This window comes from Nuphar pumila, unplaced genomic scaffold (genome assembly GCF_984573655.1).
Source record: "Nuphar pumila unplaced genomic scaffold, dmNupPumi1.hap1.1 HAP1_SCAFFOLD_467, whole genome shotgun sequence".
NCBI lineage: Eukaryota > Viridiplantae > Streptophyta > Magnoliopsida > Nymphaeales > Nymphaeaceae > Nuphar > Nuphar pumila.
The window spans coordinates 3,893-22,641 of record NW_028323358.1 but is presented as its reverse complement, the minus strand read 5'-3'; the positions used below and the strand labels follow the sequence as shown (position 1 = coordinate 22,641).

The 18,749-nt window shown below is 50.5% G+C and overlaps 2 protein-coding genes across 2 annotated transcripts; one reads left to right on the top strand and one right to left on the bottom strand.

Moving 5' to 3' along the window:
- The first annotated feature begins 8,601 nt into the window (after positions 1–8,601).
- Positions 8,602–11,529, top strand: LOC149810209 (dual specificity protein phosphatase 1B-like). Its single transcript, XM_089994377.1, has 3 exons — positions 8,602–8,760; positions 9,888–10,023; positions 11,201–11,529. The coding sequence occupies exons 1-3, from the start codon at positions 8,602–8,604 to the stop codon at positions 11,527–11,529; spliced, it is 624 nt and encodes a 207-aa protein (XP_089850503.1).
- Positions 11,530–14,687: 3,158 nt separating this feature from the next.
- Positions 14,688–16,853, bottom strand: LOC149810208 (peroxiredoxin Q, chloroplastic-like). Its single transcript, XM_089994376.1, has 3 exons — positions 16,714–16,853; positions 15,404–15,616; positions 14,688–14,939 (listed from the first exon to the last, which is right to left on the bottom strand). The coding sequence occupies exons 1-3, from the start codon at positions 16,816–16,818 to the stop codon at positions 14,688–14,690; spliced, it is 570 nt and encodes a 189-aa protein (XP_089850502.1). The 5' UTR covers positions 16,819–16,853.
- Between the last annotated feature and the right edge of the window lie 1,896 nt (positions 16,854–18,749).

Below are 18,749 nucleotides of genomic sequence, written 5' to 3'. Positions count from 1 at the left end.
AAAGCCGGGGACAAATCCCATTCCGGCGAAGCGCTGCCAGCGCTTTGCCAGACCGTGTCATTTGCGGCTCTAGATGCCCGAAAATGCCTGAATTATATGGGGATGAAAATGGGTAACAAAACCCACTCTGGCGAAGCACTGAGCTCTGCGTCCAGGTGCGGCAGAACCCAGTGACAGCGGAGTCAGCAGGCGGGCCCCACACAGTCAGGCCTTCGACCACTCCGGTATCGACTTTGTATACGCCTCTGGAGCGACGCTCTCCGTTGTTGCACCCGCAGTGCCCCTACTATCCACCGGGTCCGTTGCTTACCCGCAAAAGGCCTGCGTTGCGGCGGTCTCGGAGGACTTAACCGAGGCCGTGAAAGCCTCCCGGGGCTTGCCAAAGGGCCAGAGAGCGGCCAAGGGGCGCATTGTGGTGCTGGGCTCCGTCGACCTGTTTGGTGACGCGTGGCTAGATAAGGAGAACAATGCAGCTCTTATGACGTACATCTTCTCGATTCTTCAGCCTGTGCGCCCCTCTCTGCTAGCAGAACCGCAACCTTTTATCAGCCTGGTGGAAACCGCCACTCACCGACGTCCGGGCGTTCTACCCGCCACCGCTTTTCCTGATCGCGCGCTTCTCTCTGACTGTATTCTTTGACTGAGTTTCAGGACGTTTCTTCAAATGACACACTTTTGTTTGTGCAGTGCAACGCAGGAGTGCACGAACTGCTTCTAGAGCATGCTACTGTATGCATCGTGCAGCTTTCTATGGACCACTATCTATTGAGCTTAGGACCTTACTATTTACCACTTCAAGAAGCAACAGAACCAAATTAGCGGTAGCTTTTCCGCTCGCTTGCTTGCTGCTTTGAGTTGGGATGCATCCTGATCGTACCGGTGGTACACCGCACACTTTGCAAGCCAAACTTTGCAACTGCCATCAGGATGCCACCCTCCAGCACATTGTGCAAGTGATTGGCGTTAAGATGCTTGGATCAGAGAATGCTGATTTGAATTCATCAAAAGCAAAGAAACGCCCTGGTCATCATGTCCAGCACAAGCGCGCAAGAGCTACTCAAAACGCCGACATTGGCCATGTGTCCAGCAATCAGTGGCAGTGTGAATGTATCTATGCGGGAAAGGCTCGAGAACCCGAGTTTCCTTTTTGTGGGGAAAGGTTTGAGAATCCGAGTTGTATTTATGGGGGAAGGGCTCGAGAACCCGAAACAGAGTACCGGTTGGAGCGTTGGCCACATGCAGGGGACGCCCCTAACGCTGCACGCTGGCGACCGCAGCATGCCGGACATACTGGAAAAGAAGTTTGCTCCGGACATTGCGTCGCTGTCAGAGCACCTGAGGGGCTGCCTTGAAGATGCCGATGACTTGCCGCGTGACTGGACCCAGCTGTTCCACAAAAAGCTCTACGCCATGGACCTCTCCTTCGTCATGGAGGCTGCACAGCTGTATCACCGGTGCGAGGCAGCATGACCGATTCGCCGCTGTTCACATCAAGCTTTATTGTTACTTGACAGCCTCAGACATCTTCATCGTCAGATGATCTTTTCTCACTGAATCCAGTGTGTAGGAATAACATGCTAGTGTGAATGGGCATTGAGACCTGACAAGGCCCATGATTTCCATATCCTCCCTGAGCATATGTGGATCACTGCATTCACCCATTGAATTTGCCATCCCATGATTGAGCTCAGGAAGTTGCTGTTCTTTTGCGTGTGTGTTTTGTTGTGGCCGTGTATTCAAAGTCCTGGGCGTCTCAACACAATGCATTGTACCAGCTTGTCAATGACTTGTCTTTGCATACCACGAATGCATCCACGGGCAATGGTGATGCATCTTGCTTCGACTCCGCCACATGGACATTTGGGAATGAGTGCTAGAGCCAATGCCAGTGACTCGTGAATCATGAGTCATGATGCAAGCACTACCGTACGTCGGAACGCACATACCCTCTTCGGCGACTGCCTAAATAATGCAAGCTCTAATCACTCCATGAGCAATGAAACATCACACGTGGATGCCGCATCAATGTTGACGGTCCTCTTGCAACAAGTGAGAGTGCAAGCAGGTGCATGAAATTCCGCCATAGATTCCGCCTGCCAACATTTGGCGGCTTTTTACCGTGGCATTTCGTTTTGCCTGAAAGCCGGATGGGCATCGAGGGATGTTGGCCCATGCAGGATGGGAGTGCCGAAGAAGCCCTTGACATTGATAGAGCCTCAATTCGAGCAGCCACTGCCTCCACTGCAACCAGCGGTCTTTCCCCCAGCGATCTTTGAGCCCCCCCCCCCGGCCCTCGAGCTCTTCGATCTTGACGAGGCCTTCGCAAACGAGCACTTCAAACTGGCCCAGCTGAGCAGAAAATGCTCTGGGCCTGATGACGTGGTGCGCTGCTCCTCAAGTCTTGTCAACCTGTCAGAGACGCTCAAATCATGACTGGGCTTTTCTTCGATCTTGTTAGGGGTGAACTTGCATGTTGTTTTGCAGCCTATGAGGAGATGAGGTCAAACACACCATCAGCCCACATGTGGTTTGGGGCCAAAGGCAGAAGCTCTTTCCAAATCGCATATATGCCTGGGTGGGGGAGTCGAGATTGTTATTTGGTACCAAACACAACACGAGCTCTATGCAACCTGAAGCCGTTCGTTGCCCTGGGTTGAGCCAACGAGCTGAACATGGCAACAAATTGCATCATCGCCCAGCACAAGTTGATCCAAGTAGACCGTGGCACTCGTTGCTGCGCTTGCTCGGGTTGCGCTTGAAGCTCTCCACACATGCATACCATAGCATTGCCAACAAATGAGGCAAAGTTTGCGGGCGCGTAATATCTTTTTGGGTATTTATTCCATGTACTTACCTGAAAATACAACGCATAATTCTCCAAAGCTTGACCGTGGCCACCCAATTGTTGGTATTGTTCAACAGCATAATGGTATGTGCCGGGTTGGTCAGAGACAGGTGGCATTCGTGAGAACTGGTGCTTCTGCAGGATTACTATGTGCAGCAGGCATCACAAATTGTCAGCTTGCCAAGTGCTGCGGGCAAGACTCCGCAGCAGCTTCTGCTTCAACTCTTCGACAAAATCGCCAAGTGGAAGATGTCTGACGCAATCACCAACTTTGGCAACAACGACGATGATGCTGGCATGAGCCAATGGCATTAAAATTACACCTTGTACCTTGACCTTGTGCTGCAAGACCTGTTGTTCAAGACTCTGAAAAATGTTCTAAAACAGTCTAGCAACAACAATTAGCTGTGATGTGTTCCAATTCGCCGGCCGAATCATCTGCATGCGTTGCATATACTTGATACACATGACATACGGACAACGAGATGTCATGCAGCAAGGACGCCTCTCTATATGTGATTCGGACATTAGGAGCGAGATATTCGAACTACGGGTACCCAAACATGCCCAGCGTGGCACTTGACCATCTTGACAGTTTGAACGGTTACCAGGTATCCAAGGTAACATGCAGGGCGGTACCTCTGCACAGAAACCACTTAGAAATTACCCATTAGTATGAACAACAAAGACTTTTATGCCACAGGTACATGTCTGAACTCGCTTTCAGTAGCCTTTCGCACAAACTTTGCAAGTTTTGGTCCAGGAAATTCTAGGCTACAAAAACAGGTACACTTTAGGATGCAATCACTGCCATACACGTACGAGACAAAAAGCATGACGAGCATGCGCCGTATGTGTATAGACAATGGCAAATTTACCTTGAAATAAGGACACAATGCATCACGATCACAATGCATAACGTAAAGCAAAAAACAAGAGATAGCATTTGGGCACGACGTTGACACAAGACGTGACACGTCACGTTTGGACACAAAGTGCGCGACTCCAAGGGCCAATACTCTGGTAGTCAGTTGTCAAAAGAGTGGCAATTGTTCACTGAAATCTGAAGCCCCAAAGGGCATCGCATACTTGCTCAACCCACCGCGATGCATGTAGGTAACCACTGTTGAGCTGACGCCTTGGTCGCTCGCCAATGTGCTCTCACTTTTGAAAAACGTGGAGACGTGTGCATGTAGCTGTGGCACACATGTGCGTCCCCAACAGGATGATCACGCAGGTTCTGCCTGGTGAAGGAAGAACCGGCACCAACCCAACGCGATAGCGAGCACCGCTGTGGCACGCTCGGATGTAATTGTATGTCGCAACCCTGAGTTGGTGCCGCCAAACTTCTTGCCACATATTGACAACGCCGCCGCCTGTTGGACCGTCCAAAAGCGCCTGGAATTTGCAAAAAACGACGACCCATGAGCATCATGGGCCTTCACAATGCCTGAGAAGGCTATCCCTGGCTGCTGATGCAATAAGCAATTCTTGTAATCCACATAGAAGCGACTGCCTGACTGCTCTTGGCCAGTTAGCAACACTTCCAGGCGCACCTTCAGCCCTATCTGCCAAAAGTAGGTTTCCGTTAAGAGACGCCGCGCCAGAGTTGTAGGCACATGACGGAGATTCTACGCTGTCCTTAAAAGTCAGGCTGGTCCAGGTACACTTGCCTCAGGTGATGGTAACGGTAGCACTGATTTCCAAGTAGTTCTTGGAGTTACCAATGTCCATGTGCATGCGGTACTGTTGTGAAAAGATACATCATCATCACTTGAACCACCACCTGATAGTACTGTGCCAAACGCTAAGATCCTGCTCACAGAATCGAGCAGCTGAGTTGATCCTGGGACTATCGAGCTAAATAACTGTCGCCGGAGGAAGCACCGGAAGATACAGAGGAATGTCAACGCATCAGGTAACCCGGGTCGCAACTGTCTCTTTCCGGCCTGAGCCTGGAGCGTCTTGATGAAACTCAACCGTGTCACCGCATTCAGAGCGCACGTGCCGCGGGAGGATGTCAGACCTGATTCCATCGCGTGTCACCAGCAGTCAGGCTGCCTCCCAACTAAAGATAAGATGCAGTAGACTTACGACGGTGGTGTTGTCGGGAAGTACTATTCTGCCAGGCCTGGTCCGTCCAAGAGTGCAGCCAAGTCAAGCGCGTGGTACAAATTCTGACTGCTGCTTCGCCTCGTCACTTCGCGGCGGTCGCTTTCATGACTGTGCTCCTGGTCGATGGACATGGCCAATATCTCCAGCGAGCTCAATGACGAGGACTGCAAGGAAGCCGTGGATGGCTCCCGATCGTTCGAAACCCTACCGAACGGATCCGAGCAAATCGCTAACCGATCTAACTGTTTTTCGGACGAAGACTTGTCCATGCGTGATGAGCCACCCGGTGCCTGGTTGCGGACAGCATGGATCTGCCCAAACGGTGCAGCGCCATCGCACGACCAAGCAGACACCGAGCGAACGAGGTTGGTGGCAGGTTCTGGAATGCAGACAGGCTCATCCTCGGGAATAGCGAGGGACGTGACACGAGCCAGCTTCCGGTGGGGGGTGGACACCGCCGGCGTTGACTTTGGACCCGAAGTCTTGATCTCTCCGAGCAAGCTGAGTGCAGCCATTCCCCCATGGACACGCTCCTTAGCATCTGCGCATGCCAAGTAATCTGATATGTCGCACGCTGGTGTCATCATCGAGGATGGTAGGTAGGAGGAACCCGCATCGCTCGTCAGACAGCCTTCGCTACTACGCATCTCATCGTAGCTCTCGGCATCGGTGCACTTGTGCCGAAACGATGGTGAGTCATCCTCGGATGAGTCATCCGATGCTAACGCGTCGTCGCTGTTCTCGTGCGGTGAGTGCGGTGGGTGCATGAGGTAGGTGAGGGAAGATTCCGGAAGCGGCGCTGACCATACAGACTCGCACTTTCGATCAAACTCCTGCAGGTGCAAAGGACGATGAGTCGGACAGGTTGACCATTGACAGGGAGGCTGCATTGTGTGTGGTGCATTTGTGCTCTACATACATTGCATGGTGTGTTGTTAAATCATGTTCCAGGTCTGAGTGGCCTGGAATTGTGCTCCGGTGATCTGTCATAGGCATGGCTCCTTCACGTATGCATATGTCTTTGTGTACCTAGTCCATGTCGTATTCGAAAGCTGGCATATGATGCCAGTAAGTAGAGGCGTATGGTACTGCATGTGCGTCTGAGCGCAATTGTTTCTAATGGGGATTGCTCTCGAACACAAGCCGCTGTCGGCTTGCAATCACGTGTCTCAGGTGTTGGGTGATGGGTTATAGGAATGTATTGCTTGTGCTCGCAACATCTCGATGACGTCAGCTTGGAATGCCTCAACACCTCAAATGCATGACCACTATTTGCTTTACTGCAATGTTGGACCACTAAGGCATTGCAAGTATTCTGTGCTGCTGTGCTTGCTCATGCGTCTTGAAGACCATCATGCTCTTAGCGCATACATCTGGCATAGATCTATCTTGCTACCCGTACTTCAGAATGGTCGTAGTTGGCATAGTCTACATAAGCTCAGCGTTGACAGACAAATCCATGCATACCACGCAGTGTAGGCAAGGTCCTTTATATGCGTACCAACCGTGGCTAATCTGCCATAGATCGGTGCTGTTCTGTCACATGCAAGCCACACCTACGTGTTTCCGGTCAGGCAACCACAGAGCCTCACCGGTAACCCCAGCCATTCCCGATTAACAGTTTCTAAAACAGGGGTGACATTGAAGGCCAAGCCTTGAACTGAAGGTCAAGCCGTGTCGGATGTCGGACAACCGTCCCGAGAGCACCTCCAGAAAGCTCCATTGCGGTAGCGCCGAATGCGTCTATCAAGATGCTTCGATTCATTCACTACAAAGGAAGATGAGCGATACTTTGTAGTACGGGCGGACGAATTCGGGCCACGTTTTCGGACCATGTTGTCGTGACGGAGGGTGACCATGGGCGCCACGAGCAGTTGAGTGTTGTAATGCAAACGTTCAGGCAAGCGAGTAAACTGCCGACATTTTTGTAAAAGACCAGGCTATAAACAAATGGACTGTGATGCTGCCTGGCCCACAGAAGCTCAAAGCTAAGGAATCGCGAATCCCATAACAAATGACGTGCACGCTGGCCAGCCAGCACGAGCACGCGACTGGGACTTTGATGCGGTGAACTGTTTCATGACAGCATTCGCACTTGCGTGCAACTGCCTGTGCACTTTCAGTATCGTTCTCTCAACGAGCACCGTGTCCTGAACGATTCATTTGCGAGGTTGACAAACCTTACCAAAACGGCAGTGTATTCCAAACAATGTCGCACTTTGCGTTGTGTGCATGTGAGGTAGTTTCGTATTCATCGTGCAATGCTGTGGACTCCGCTTGGGAACCTGGCGCAAACTGTGCTTATTTTTACGGTACTACTTTTGCACCGAATGTCATCTCCTGAGAACGCACCTGGCTCTTGGAAGAAATCATCATCCTCATTGATTCATCTACATCACGTATCCATGTTGTACGCTGTGGTCCGCATGAGCCAAGGAGTGTCAGTTTATCCTGTGAAGCTTGAGCATCCTTTGCCCTCTTGTCCGTTCCCGTCGACATGGACCATTCATCAAGCCTCAACTCGCCTGCCAGACATCTACCTGCATGCGAAATGTATCAATGGTATCCCGCTGTTCGTGTCCTGCAACATCGCAGTTCAGCTTATCATGTCCCGATTAGCCCCCCTGAATGCGAGCGCTTGGATCACGTGCCGCAGACAATTCTGGCACACCCAGATAGTGCAAGCTATCTAAAGCGGGCAACAGCAAAAAGAAAAGGTTCGACGCACTTGGCGAGCATGTTTCATCTTTCAAACGTGTAAGGCCACTGGAAACGGGCAGTTACATATCGGACATTCGCAAATGCACCATGTCGGCCTGTGAATCTTCCTGTGCGTCGTCATCAAAATAGATCATATCTTAATGTCTTGTGCCACAAGTTATGCACCAGTACGGCATGACAGCAGCTACGACAATAAGTTGATCCTGCTTTCTCGAAACATCCAGGCATATCGATGCAAGTGAGGATGTGTGATGACGCATTTGACGATGGCCGACCGACTGTGCACAGTCGAGATACCGCCAGTTGCACTGGAAACCTTCGAAAGTCAAATCAATGCTTACCTTCAGCGGCGCGTCGCATCCTCACAGTAAGAAAAACACGCTCACGAGATTATCTTCTACACTAATGTCTCCTGGAGATCTCACCCGCTTCGGCTGAGCCAAGATAGCAGTCTCCAATTCGTGAATGTGCTCGGCACGTAGATTTAGGAGCATGCACAACAGCCTCAGTGTGAAGCACATTGAAACGTATAGAATGAAAATTGCAATAGAAAAGCCTTTGCAGCCTGGAAAGCAATGACTCTGCAAACTCGCGATTCAAATTTTTGGCCATTGGCAATGCCACATACGGGCAGGAAATTTTGATATAAATTGAATTACTTAAAACCGCAAGAAAACTGCATGGATAGCATGCAGTCACAAATGGTTTCAGTGGTGGACTGCAGGATGTGCTTGGGTCCTGTGTGTCAACACGGGCCAAATTCACTTGGCTGATCCGACAGTGCTGCTCTAGTCTGCTGTTTTCACGGCGTTTCGTGCGCATGTACACCTGGGAAAGCACTCTCAGACGTCCATATTTGAGGGCAATGCTCGTCACTATTATTGTCACTAATATGCAACAGTAAATATTCATCGTGCAGAATGAGCACTTTGGGCTCGACCGATCCCGAGGAGTTGGTGAATTATTCAACCCCAACAGCTGTTCTCTCCAAGGTGGAACCGCATGTGTACGTAGGGACGTTCATGTCAGAGCAGAATCGTGAGCATCTCATCGACAACAACATCACGCATATACTTCAGGTGTGCTCGTGTTCTGGTAGCGCCACGACGACTGGGGCCACCCTGTCGCAGGGTGCAGGGTGCAGTTCGGCGGTGTACTGCATAAGCTGTATGCATGATGATCTGCCTAAGGATTCTGAATTGATACTGTAACATGTAAGCGCGTTTCATTTCATTTCCTCTTCGACGGTTGCTCCTCATCTGCGTTTCCTTCCCGTTATCGCCTCCTGATTTCACTGGACACAACGCATCGCATTCTCATCTTCGCTTAGGGTCTGACGTAACAGTAAGTGCGTTGAAGACGATCGGCACCAGTTTGTTGCTCTGACGAAATTTGTCACTTGTAGAGCCTTAATGCATGCTTGCTGCACATGTACATGCGGCCAGGGTGAAACACTGACTTCGCAATGTTTCGAGTCAGCTGTGCGCAGATGCTGATGCCGATTCATATTTAACATATTGTAGTGAAGGGCACTTTGCACCGGGAACTTGCCAATAATTACAATGTGATAGGCGAATTTGCACGATAGGTTGTTTTCCTAGGGGAGTGCCAGTCCAGCACTGTCTCAGCTCCAAACATGCGAGAATGCTGCGTTCGGCCTTCGATTATCTGCACTGTCCTGTGAACAAAGACGTATTTTCAGCTTGGACAATTACCATCTTGACATACGATAACAAAGGTATGCATGCTCTTGGGACACAATTGCACATGGCTTAATCAATAGGAGCAAAGGCCTCTCACGTGCGTTGGCAGCTGCCAGAGCTGCTGTCACGTTCCTAAGAACTTAAGGCACGATCAGTGCTCAGAATGGGTTTCGACCCCCGTTTCTGTTCCAAAAATCCATGTAACAGGGTGGGCAAAAACGTGTTGTCACACCAGGCTACCGGTGTCGCCCTTGCCATTTATTTTCGGGCATTTAAATCCGAAAAATCAGAGGGTCTGGCAAAGCACTGCTTACGATGAAGCTGTTGGTCGATGTAACAACTCAATTTTGGGAAAGCTTCATCATGAAGTGACAATCCCATTCTCTAACAATCTTGGCATCTGTGATTCATGAATTTCCGGCAGGTGAATGAAGTGCAATCAGCACCCCCTGTAGTGTCGGTGCCGCCCAGAAGCCTGGAGTGACTCGTTGCCGTCTCTGTAGGTGGGTGCCGAGCTGCAACCATCCCATCCGGAGGACTTCAAGTACGTCAGCGTCAGCTGCTATGACAACCACACCGAGGACTTGACGAAGATCCTCAGGCCTTGCTTAGAATTTATTGACAAAGCCGCCTCCTCGGGTATGCTGGACCCGCTTACATGTTGTTCGCAACAACAGGATCTGCATAAGTGCAAGAATTTCTCGCACATCTGCAGATCAGTGCTTGTCGGGAACGACATTCGAACCCCCTCATCTCAATCGTTCATGCGTTTCCAGAAACCATGGCCCAAAACATGCCGATTTCCATGGCGAGTATGGACCAAGGACACTCGGTCGGAGTTTCCTACCATATGAGTGCGATGTGTGAAAATGGTTAGTCCCTTGAAACACTGATTGTTGTGTTAGTGAATGGACCTCACATGCGGCTGCCAGGATTGGTTTTGACACCTGCCAACGGGTCTCTCCATCTGGTGTTGAGGTATGAATGTCAGCTGATCAGTAGGTACTGGATTCTTGCAAAAGTCCCAGGTTATGTTCTGCTTGGAACGCAAGAACGGTGCGAGTCTCCATGACAGTGTCCATGCGTGACAAGCATCGCGATAAACCACTGGGCTTCTGATATTTCACTATCAACGTTGTACTGAAAATATACTGAGAGCTATGAATGTCATGCTCAGAGCTCTGACTGGTTCTAGCAAAATAGAAACCAGTCTTTTGTTTTTCCTCGGCTTGACAGTTAGTATTGTATTGCATGGCCAACGTCTTTCCGTTACTTGTGCTTTCTCGATAGTCCCTGGGTAACCTATTCAACGACGATACCGATAAGCGGTGTAACTCTCTGCGTTCTTGCACTCGGTCATAATTCAACGTTTTGTTTGTTCAGAACGGGGACACCCAGGTAATGTAATGGCAAGTATGATTCAAGGATGAAAGCTCTGCACACGAAAGGTCATGATATCGTCTCTCCCACGAATGCTCAGAGCATCTCATAGTTGAGGCGAGTGTATTTGCAGGCTGTGATTCCCTCATTTGTGAAAGTGCACTTAGGCAGTTAGTTTAACTTTATGTTCTGGCTTGACGTCTTCAAAATTTGAAAATTGGAAAGTTATTCTGCGTGCAGTCTCTGACCGCTTAATAGGCTAGATGGTTAAAATGTTTAGTCTATTTTGCCATTCTTTACTTTCTCTTCCCCCCTCGATTGTTGATGTAATACTTCCTGCCAGAATGGGGTTCCATCCCCATTTTTTGTCCTTACAATGCATGCAATTCCAGGCAAATCACACACTCTTGCGAAACGCACTGTTGGTTATGTGCAGGTGAGAACACGCTGGTGCACTGCATGGCCGGCGTTTCCAGGTCCCCAGCGCTTGTTTGTGCTTATATCATGTGGAAACGTCGCCTCAGCTTACTCGATGCGATCGCGCACACCACTAGCAAACACCCCCTGACTCAGCCCAACGCTGTTTTCTTGGAGCAGCTGAAGGCGTTCGAGACCGACATGAACTCTGACATCAACAACCTGCCACGCACTCGCCTTGAGGACATCAACAAGCCGAATGGATCTGGTGACATGGGTATGGATGACCCTAATGTCGACGACGACTCAGATCTGGAGCACAATTTGACGGAAGAAGACTGGCTGTGAGGCTGTGGTAAGTTGTAAGTGCTTCAGGGTTGCATTTCATCGACCCAAATAGCACCACAACCATGAGAGTCAATTATATCAAGTATCTTATCTGCGTCTATGTCTTCCCCCCAGGCTAGAAGTCGAGCCCTTAACAAGCTCGGTTCGAACGGAGTTTTCCTAAATCCATTGTTGCTCGGCAAACAGTACTGAGACCGTCACAATTGGAGCCTTGAGTGTATCACAGCTTTACTACATATACAAACACAGAAGAACGTGTCAGAATATGCCTGCACAGCACCGTGCAAGGATAATGAGCAAGGGCTATCCATACGGGCTGTTGACCACGCTGTTTCTTAGGAGGAATGACTGTGAGTGTGCAAATTTTGACCGCGGAGTGTGTCCTTAGATGGCTGTGGTGATCCTTCACATCGTGAGCTAGTGCCCAGGGCTTGCAGCCTCTGCTGATGAGAGCTCTTGCCCGGTGGTGGGGGTGAGCAAGTGTCTAATTTGTCCCCTCAGGTCTGCATGGGAGCATGGGATGTGTCCATGCTTGCCTCAGGTGATGGTGATGGTAGTTGACACTGATTCCCGAGCAGTACATTGGAGCTGCCAATGTGGATGCGCTTATGTTGTAAAGGATACATCATGTCAGAGCATGAGGTTGTGATTGCAGGGTCTTGGTGATGGCCTGACCCCTTTTAGATTCTGGCATTTTTCCTTTCCCCCTCCTGATCTCGACGATGCGCGGTCGCTGATTATGGAAGTGGGGTACCACAGGATGTGGTCTGGTTATCGGCACATCATTTATACTAGAAAATGGCGAGCCAGTGGTAGAGTGGAGTGCCATGCAAGCTGCTGCATTTACTGGCGTTGTGGTTTTGCACATATCAAGCACAGCATGGAGTTGAGAGACCATGGATTGCCGTACTTTACCAGTGATATGGATGGTCACGCGTTACAAAAGGCAAGTTCAGGGTATTTAAATTTATATTTTATCCGAGTATATAATATATATATATATATACATATATACATATCTCTATCGGATATTCGGGTCACTTGTCCCGATAACATCTGTCACGCTGTCGCAAGTCATCCATATCAAAAGTAAAGTATGATAAGACCTTTAGGCATGTTGCTCGGCTTGATCAACATTCAAATTCTTGCTACCAAGTTTCTGTCATGGCAACGCTGTTGTAATGTGATATTTACCTGATATTTGCTCACAATACCTGGCATTACCCGGTATTGCTTGCAATCAGGGTGGAGTTTTATTAGCTATAAAACCGGGCCTCCAAAGCGCAAGCGGTTATGAAGGAAGGCCCGGATGCATGCAAGCCTTTCTCGAGTGTGACAAGGCCGGGGTTGTTGACCGCTTGGCAACGTGTCTTTGATGATGCATCCGAGGCATGCAAATGGGACCAGAGTGCGCGTGACCTGCCAACCGAGTTTGTTGAAGCGGAGCTGCCCGGGGTTCAGAAGTCCGTGTCACGCCTCGTTGGCGATCGCTTGGGCGCGGCCTTCCTCGAAGCTTGCAACACTACCACCGTAGACGGTCGGCGCGCGGCGGCGCGTATCCGCAGTGCGTCCTGTGGACCTGCATCTGCGTGGCTAACTGCGCTGCCCACCGCGCCCACTTTGCGCCTTAGCAATGGAGAATTCTTTGCAGCGGGGCGTCACCTGCTCGGTCTAGGGGTGACAACGGCGGTGGATGTTCCGCCTTGCCACTGCACCGCCGGCGACTCCACGACGCCGGACCACGCTCTCTCGTGCAACCGCAATGCAGGTGAGGCATCGATGCGCCATAACTACTGGGTTTCGGCCTGGCGCCATGCCATCCACCGTGCGGGCTGCGCGTCTAGCGTGGAACCGCAATACAGCAGCCTTGCAGCTGCGGGGGCGCAGGGGGCTGCTGGTCTTCGTCGCGGGGATATTTTGACTGTCTGGCCTGACGGCCGCGTCCGCGTCATGGACTGCGTTGTTACGCACCCGGTGGCCGCATCGTTTGTTCGCGATGCAGCAGAGGTTGCCGGATCCGCGGCAGCGAAGGCGGAGCTGCGGAAGCAACGAGCCTTCGAGGAGTTTGGGGAGGGCTCCGCTTATGACTTCATCCCACTCGCCGTGGAGTCGTTTGGCCGCATGGGCTCCGCCGCCTCGCATTTCCTTTTGGAGCTTGGCGACTTGGCGGCAGGGGGGGGGAACCGGGTGTCCAAGGCTGCCTTCGTACGTGGCGTCCGTCGGGAGCTCAGCTGTGCTTTGTGCAAGGGCAACGCGCGCATGTACTACAAGTCCCTCTCTCGTATCGCCGTGAACGTCGGCTCGGACTTCCATGCAGGGTGTGATGCACCGCAGGAAGATCCCGGCGTAGCTTAGGTTGCTGGTTTTCTTGTGTGTTTTGTCTTAGTTTGTGACGTTTTCAGTGTTAGTTTCTGTGTTTTTTCCTGTTTTGCCAGCCCTGTCGCTTGTAACGCAATGTCCACCCTGATTGTTGGGTTTACGGCTAAACAGCTGTGATCGTGTTCGGATAGCTCTCCTCCTGTGTTATCTTTGTACCTGCCATGTTGCCTGTGTTGTTGCACGCTGTGACGGGGGTTGACAAATAGTCACAGATAGGCTGACGTGCCATGCGCTGAAGTTCTTGTCATGCACAGACGTTGCGCACAATCGCAATGCATTGACAGCAGTATAAGAACCTGGCCACGCAAGCAAGCAACAGCTTCTTGGACAGACTGCTAGTCACACACACCCTGGAGGTGGCTGGTGCTACAAGCTAGAGTTCGATTCTTTAGCCCTTGCACCACGCTGCGCACAACACGATAGGATAAGCCCCCACAGTTGGTGTCTATGGAGACATGGAGCATTGAAACAAGACACGAACCTGGGGCTCAATGCATCAAGCGCGTGGACAAATGAGAGGTGCAAGAATGGGGGGCCAAGAGCGAGCAGACAGCAGGTGGGCAGACACCTCCCTATATCTTGAGCTGGCTCGCGCAGATCGCACAAGACCTGGTCATGGCGGAACACAACGCTGACATACTGGACATACCGGTACGTCACACCAGCAGAGCATCTGTTCTGGACAAGTTTGCATCGGTGGCATGAAACAAACAAATGTCGCAGCTGGATTTGGTTACACAAAGTCATTGTCATGCATGGATACCGGGTATGCTAAACGACTAGATGTTGAGCGCCTTCAAGGCCGATGCAATGTGTGCATCGGTGTTCAACATGTCATTGAAGCTCATGATACACTCTCCTGCCTTTGACACCACAAATGTCTGTCGGCCTGCCAGCACAAACAATTCATTGGGAATGCCAAACTCCTTCCTCAAGATGCTGTTTTCGTCGGTGAGCAGGTCATATGGCAAACGGTTGGCCTCCTTGAATGCCTTGTTGTCCGCGGGGCTGTCGCTGGAAATGCCAAACACCTGCATTGCACTAGACAGTGGGCAAAAGGCCACGAGACAGACGATGGAATGTGTGTTGACCCAATCAGAAAACACTCCTTGTCAATCGGTGTGCGCCCTCCCATGCCAAGGCAGCGACATGGGCTCTCCTTGGCGACTTGTCTCAAAAGCTAACAGGCATACATGCATGTTTTATGTATGCAGAGGTGTACTCCATTGCGCAGCAGTCGAGCGTGACACTGAAAGGAGTTCAACAGCCCACTACAGGTCTAGCATTCCACAGACCCATGATCTGCAGCTCCAGATGGCGGTGCTTTGCACTGACAATTGCATGATGTATTTTGTGGGAGAAACGGAATTAAACGCAATCACAACACAATAATACATAGCAGGTATCATTCTCAAGAACGCGGTGTTGCCATGCAACAAAAACAAATAAGGAACGACCGAGGTGTGGCCTTTCAAGCAGGGAAGGCTCGCCATACCTGAGCGCCGGCCTTGGTGAACTGAGTGTACTTGTCGCGGAAGGAGCAAGCCTCCTTTGTGCACCCAGGCGTCCCAGCCTTGGGATAGAAAAAGAGCACCACTGGCGATTTACCCTGGAAGCTGGACAGCGTGATGGTCTTGCCATCCTGGTTCTTCAGGACTTTGTAATAGTTGGGGTAGTCCTTCATCTTGTCCCCGGCCTTGAGAGCGGCCTGTGCACAACGCCTCATTGAGCGGTTGCAAAACTAAACACACGGGAAGACATAGGGTAGTAAGCGAGAGCGAATATGGCCTGTAAGCAGACCTGTTGACGCGCTGAGGCGTTGAACAGAGCTACCTAGGCTATCGACTCATTGAAGCCTCGCTGGAATGCGCTTCGGCCCCGCGCTATCAGCCCAGGATCTCGTCATCTCTAGACGTGTGCCTGAGGATCGTGCTATGCGTAACTGTGATCGGTAAAAGGAGCGTTGCCGCAGCGCCCCAACCATCTCAAAATGATTTCATTTGTTGTCCTGTCAATTGTAACCGCGCGGAACGTCTTGCATTGCACCACAGCACACTCACAGCAACGCTTAAGGTCCCGCGCACGCCCCCCGTTCTCGCAACCAAATCATCCGGCTGCACCCACTCTCACTCCTTGCCGTTTGTAAATGTTTCTTCTTGCTGACATGACGTCTCTGGATTTAAAAAATACCCTTTGAGATGTTCAGAGCTCCGGTCAGGCATAAGTGGGCAACATCTCGTCGTTGTATGGTGCGAATTATGCAGTGAAGCCACAGCCAAGGGTCTGCGTCACTTGCACCCCGCTGCATTCGCTGACGAAAGGCAATTTACCTGGTGCAACTCCCCCAGCCCAGTATGTCATTTGCAGAAGGGCCCAAGTAAGAAGGCTAGAGACGGGACTTGCGTCAGTCACGTGACAGTTAGAGGACAGGGTTCTGTCGACCAGCATACTGAGGTCAAATATTCTTCTCTACCCTTGTATGGTCAGGGCATCTGTGTCGGTATCGAATATGATGTACATGTGTCTGACACCCTGATATCGTGGCAAGATTGCGCACTTTAGACGGTTTCCCTTCTAGAATGGGCTCCTGCTATTGCCATGAGCATATCCCAGGAATACAATGATCACTGTCCAGACGTGTTGAGATCACAAGAACTCTTTACAAAGACGAAATGAAAAGCGCCACTGGTATAGAATAGCGAATCATCAACATCGGTGAGTACACGAAGCACGGCAGACGGTTTACAGTGATGTGTACATTCAATTTTGTGCAGCAAACCTTGCTAGCGAGAAAAGAAAACATACTGTTGTGACCGTGCGAGTCTGAGGAGCGAGGCGAGCGTTCCTCTTTGCAGGTCCAACGGCGAATGCGTTGGAACGCATGACTGTGGCGGATTGGACGAACGACATTTTGGCTAGAGGTTGGTTTGACCACTTCAAACTCAAAGAAGACACTGATGAAAAGACAGAACACTTGCACCGATAGCCTCTTGAAGTCTGTCTTGAAACCCAGGCGCATGCGATGGTCCATCTATCGATGGGTTACTTTGATCACGGATTCGCGTCACGTGATTCCCGATATCTCGAAGTCTTTGTCGAAGAGAATTGCGCAGCGCCGCAACAAGTTACCAAGACCCGCAAACAAGACCATATCCGTCATATCATGACAAGCACATCTGTTCGCTGTCTGCCATCGTGAGCATGTTTTCCATACCTTCACTTGTACATCGAGTGCTTGAATTGCGTCTTACCAGTTGCAGCATTCTCTACAAGTTCTCATACCAGCACGCCGCTTTGTTTCGCACATCTGATAGCAGCGGGAGATGTATTAGCACGCAAGTGCAGAAGAGATACTTGGTACGATGCACACCCACCATGACCGTGAATGATAGGGTTATTGGTTCTTTTGTCGAGCATCCGGTCAACCCCATTGTCACTCATGAACCACATGACAGTTTTTACAAATATAGAGGACCTCTTGCTTGTAACACGAGTTGATGGATGTGGGAGCAGCTGTCATCAACCATGCATAGGGTTCCCTGAACAATTATGGTGCATGCGACATACTGGCACCATCTCGATGAAATGAACCATGCCATACATGACATTTTCATAAGCTTTCCTGCTTTTTATTCCTGACGTGCAGAGCAATCCAAACCAGCCTGACTATGACGTGAACATGAAATGCATGGGGAATGTGTGCTGGATCCAGGGATAGAACGTTGCGTGTGCATCGCCAGCATCACGAGACAGTTGTCTGAATCAAGAAGGAATCCATGCACATCCTTATTTTTCTGCTGAGGTCAATATTGAATGTTGTATGCAGCTAAGGGATTTTATCAACGACTCCCTTGCCCATCAAGTATGTCCCCCAATCCCATGCCGTACAATTTCCTGCTCTCCAACTCAGTCTCACATACCGGCAACATCAGGGAATGTACCATTTGTCGGAACACCCGTGCTGGCTGTACTGGAAAACGAGCAGAATGCCTGGATATCACTGAGTGCGATGTCCCAGATACATGAAGTTATCACACTTTTCACTGGTAGCTGTTTTGAATTGACTATTTGATCAAAGGTCACCTGGCTGATTTCCTCCGCAAGGGGAGTCCAATCAGGGCGAAATTGTGGAGCAGGGGGGAAATTCACTGAGGCTGTGGCTACAGGATGGAGGCTACTTCTCGCCCAACAAGCCTGGGTCAGCAGTCGGTAAGATCACCGAGGAGATTCGCTTTGACCTGCTGCTTGGAGAGTCAGGGTGGAGGGCCAAGCAACAAAGCTTGTACAGGCAGCTTCAGGTGCTCACCACTAGAGCTTTGCCAGAATGGGGTTTGACCCCCATTTAATCATGCCCTTTCAGGGATACCGACCCACAAAGCAACCTGCCTGGTGAAGCACTGCTCACCACTCATTGTCACAATCCTTGCACACTGATCGTGACGAGGGCCAGGAAAAAGAGCGAAAATGAATAGGCACAGATGCGACAGTAATTTGGCAATCAGACCTTCCACTTTGCCTGCAGCTAAAAGAACATCCAATCGCAATTGCGGTTCTTCTATTTCTTTTTAAGTAACTGAGATATAGTTTAAACCACACAGACATGCCTCTCAGATCACTCATATATGCATGCGTGCCTCTAGGAATTGCCAACAAGTGCCGTCGAAGTATTAACATTGGCCATCATCCATATCCTTCGCGTGCATATGGCTGTGTGGCCACAGCGCTTCGACAGACCGTGTGGTTCACGGCTGTAGATTTCCGAAAATGTATCATAGGGATAAAACTGGGGTTCGAAACTCAATCTGGCGAAGCACTCACTGTGTAGCCACCTCCGCATTGAG